Source organism: Mesocricetus auratus, unplaced genomic scaffold, assembly GCF_017639785.1.
Source record: "Mesocricetus auratus isolate SY011 unplaced genomic scaffold, BCM_Maur_2.0 Super-Scaffold_4256, whole genome shotgun sequence".
NCBI lineage: Eukaryota > Metazoa > Chordata > Mammalia > Rodentia > Cricetidae > Mesocricetus > Mesocricetus auratus.
In genome coordinates this window covers 57,668,175-57,671,140 of record NW_024429182.1, presented here as the reverse complement: position 1 = coordinate 57,671,140, position 2,966 = coordinate 57,668,175, and the positions used below count along the sequence as shown (strand labels likewise).

At 51.0% G+C, this 2,966-nt stretch overlaps 1 protein-coding gene across 1 annotated transcript; it reads right to left on the bottom strand.

The window, feature by feature from the left end:
* Nucleotides 1–333: 333 nt before the first annotated feature.
* On the bottom strand, nucleotides 334–1,985 carry LOC121133937 (keratin-associated protein 5-2-like). Its single transcript, XM_040731189.1, has 3 exons — nucleotides 1,505–1,985; nucleotides 994–1,050; nucleotides 334–377 (listed from the first exon to the last, which is right to left on the bottom strand). Exons 1-3 carry the CDS (start codon nucleotides 1,983–1,985, stop codon nucleotides 334–336), a joined length of 582 nt encoding a protein of 193 aa, XP_040587123.1.
* Nucleotides 1,986–2,966: the final 981 nt, after the last annotated feature.

Genomic DNA, 2,966 nt, shown 5'->3' with positions numbered 1-2,966 from the left:
GGTGGTCAATGCTCTGAGCTGGGTCCAGGAACTTTCTCTGCATGCAGGCCTTGAGGTCTGTGCCCACTGCGTGGAGGGCCTAGACTGCAACCCATTTTACACAGGATTTATGATATTTCAAATGTTGACCTGCAATGTGTGTGTTCAGTGTGATCCAGACCCTCCATGGCCTGTGCCAACCCTGGTGGTACAAACTGGCCAGAATCTACCACAATGTCTGTGTTGTGGCCGTCATTTTCCTCCTCTGGTGCCTGTTCCTGTTTCTTATCCTATACGTTCCAGAAGGGAACCTGAGCCTGGCCTTTGATCTCCTGTGCCGCCTGTCCAGTACGGTCAGCACAGCTTACTGGTGCAGTTGTCTATTTCCTGACTGGGTGCTTCCAGAAGAAGAGGCACCAGGAATCATTGAGGACTGTGTTCTCCAGGGTCTAGATGGTTCAAGTAGAGGATTGGGGTGATCAGAGACTCCAGACACACCTTCCATAGTAGGTCTCAGACTTAGAGTTGGGGTGAATAATGTCCACCCCGTGTATCTCCTCTGCAAAGTGAAGGAGTGTCATGACCTGCAACCCAGTGCTATGGTGCCCAAAGGAGTCCTGTCAGGAGAACACTGGAAATCATCTGAGGTACAGGTGGTCCCTACCTGTTTGGGAAGAGCCACCTCACTGGTTCAAAGGCTGAGCAAACACTGCTTCCTCCTGGTGACCAACCACCCTTTCCACTTCCACAGAGACCTTCTGCTGTCTCCCAGGAGCCCACTGACCAGGAACTTGTCATTCCTTAGTACACAAACAGAGAAGGAAATGGAAGGATGGCACTGGAAAGAGAATTATTTTGCAGTAACAGAGATTATTTTATTGAAGGAAAATATTACTGTGTTCTGAGACAGGGATAAAAATGGTGTGAAGGGAGTGCTGCTGTGGACTGTGCTGGCAGGAAGAAGTGGTCTGATATTGCCAGTGTGTTGCTTTTATCTGCTGAGAAACCACATACTGGTGTCCTTCACAAGGTGCTGCAGATCTTTAGTATCCATCTCCTGGGAGGAGTGGACTGCGACCAAAAGAGACAGAAGGTCCCAAGGCCACTATCTTCCTACAGAGCTGTGGCTGAGGAGTACAGAAAGCCATATCCATGATGAAGAGAATCTCAGAGGGAGAGGATGTTATCTGAGGGAGTGTTCTGTGAACAATGAGAATAGCCAACTCTACCCTACCCTATCTCAGCTGACAGCCAGATGGCCTGATATCTCAGATCTTGCATTGGCAGCACACAGGGGCACAACAGCTGGACTGACAGCAGCAGGGCTTGCAGCAGCTGGACTGACAGCAGCAGGGCTTGCAGCAGCTGGACTGACAGCAACAGGGCTTGCAGCAGCTGGACTGACAGCAGCAGGGCTTGCAACAGCTGGACTGACAGCAGCAGGGCTTGCAGCAGCTGGACTGACAGCAACAGGGCTTGCAGCAGCTGGACTGACAGCAGCAGGGCTTGCAGCAGCTGGACTGACAGCAGCAGGGCTTGCAGCCCCCACAGGAACCACAGCCCCCACAGGAGCCACAGCCTCCACAGGAGCCACAGCCCCCACAGGAGCCACAGCCTCCACAGGAGCCACAGCCTCCCTTGCACCCCCCACAGGAACCACAGCCTCCCTTGCAGCCTCCACAGGAACCACAGCCTCCCTTGCAGCCTCCACAGGAACCACAGCCTCCCTTGCACCCCCCACAGGAGCCACAGCCTCCCTTGCAGCCTCCACAGGAGCTACAGCCTCCGCAGGAACCACAGCCTCCCTTGCAACCCCCACAGGAACCACAGCCTCCCTTGCAGCCTCCACAGGAGCCACAGCCTCCCTTGCAGCCTCCACAGCTGGAGCAGGAACAGGCAGGCACGCAGCAGCACACAGGCTTGCAGCAGCACACAGGCTTGCAGCAGCTGGAGCCACAGCCCCCACAGCTGGAGCCACAGCCTCCGGAACAGCCACAGCAGCTCATGGTTCTGGTGTTGGGTTGAGGATGGAGTAGGTCAGAGGAGCAGGTGTAGAGGGAGGTGTGTAGGTGTGAAGCCTCCTAGGTCTGGGGCCTTTATATCCCTGTCCAAGTGTTGCTGGAATCCTGATAATTTCCTTGTGCCTTCAGGCTATTTCCTTGATGTTGGGGTTTTGTTTGTTGTGCTCATTTCCCTGGCTTTCTGCTGACTGTATGCACTAGTGATTTTTCTTAGGTTTCCAAATTTGATCTTTTCCTTGTTCACATTAACTTCGGTGTCTGCTTCCTAGATGCTTCTGTAAGATGGTCACCTGCTGTTTGCTGACTTCATGTGACTAGGGGATGATAGTATCATATCCAGGTTCTTCTATACCAGTTCTATTTGGATTTTTCTTCCTAGGTTCACTTCTTAGAATCATTAATACCCCTATCATGGCACCTCTAAAAGTTACCTTGTTTGGAATTAGAGGCTTTATAGATCTGTGTGAACTGAGCATATTTCACTGAGGGTGATCATGGGTTATCTGGATGGACCCACATGCACTCACTCAGATGCATTCTTAGTAGAAAGAGATCTGAGGCCAATGGAAGACAAAGCTGTGTAGATAAAGTAGAGAGACTTGAAGACCCAAGTGATGGGATCCTATGCCAGGGATCAGTGGCAGCTCTGAGGAAATGAAAGAGGCGAGGAATAGATAGACTTTCCTTCCGAGATTCCAGAGGGGCCACTAACAACCCCCATCATCCTGTGACACCGAGATGAACCCTAGAACTGTTATTGGTATGTTTCTGAGACAAGCTGTACAATAGTTCTGTAGTTATCAGATAGTAATAACAGAGTTGGACATTTGGAAATGGAATGTTGCTGTAATGAACATCTAATAACGTGGAGTGACTATCGTCTGTCTATCTATCTACTTCATCTATATATCATTACCCGTTTCTCTCTCTCTCTCTCTCTCTCTCTCTCTCTCTCTCTCTCTCTCT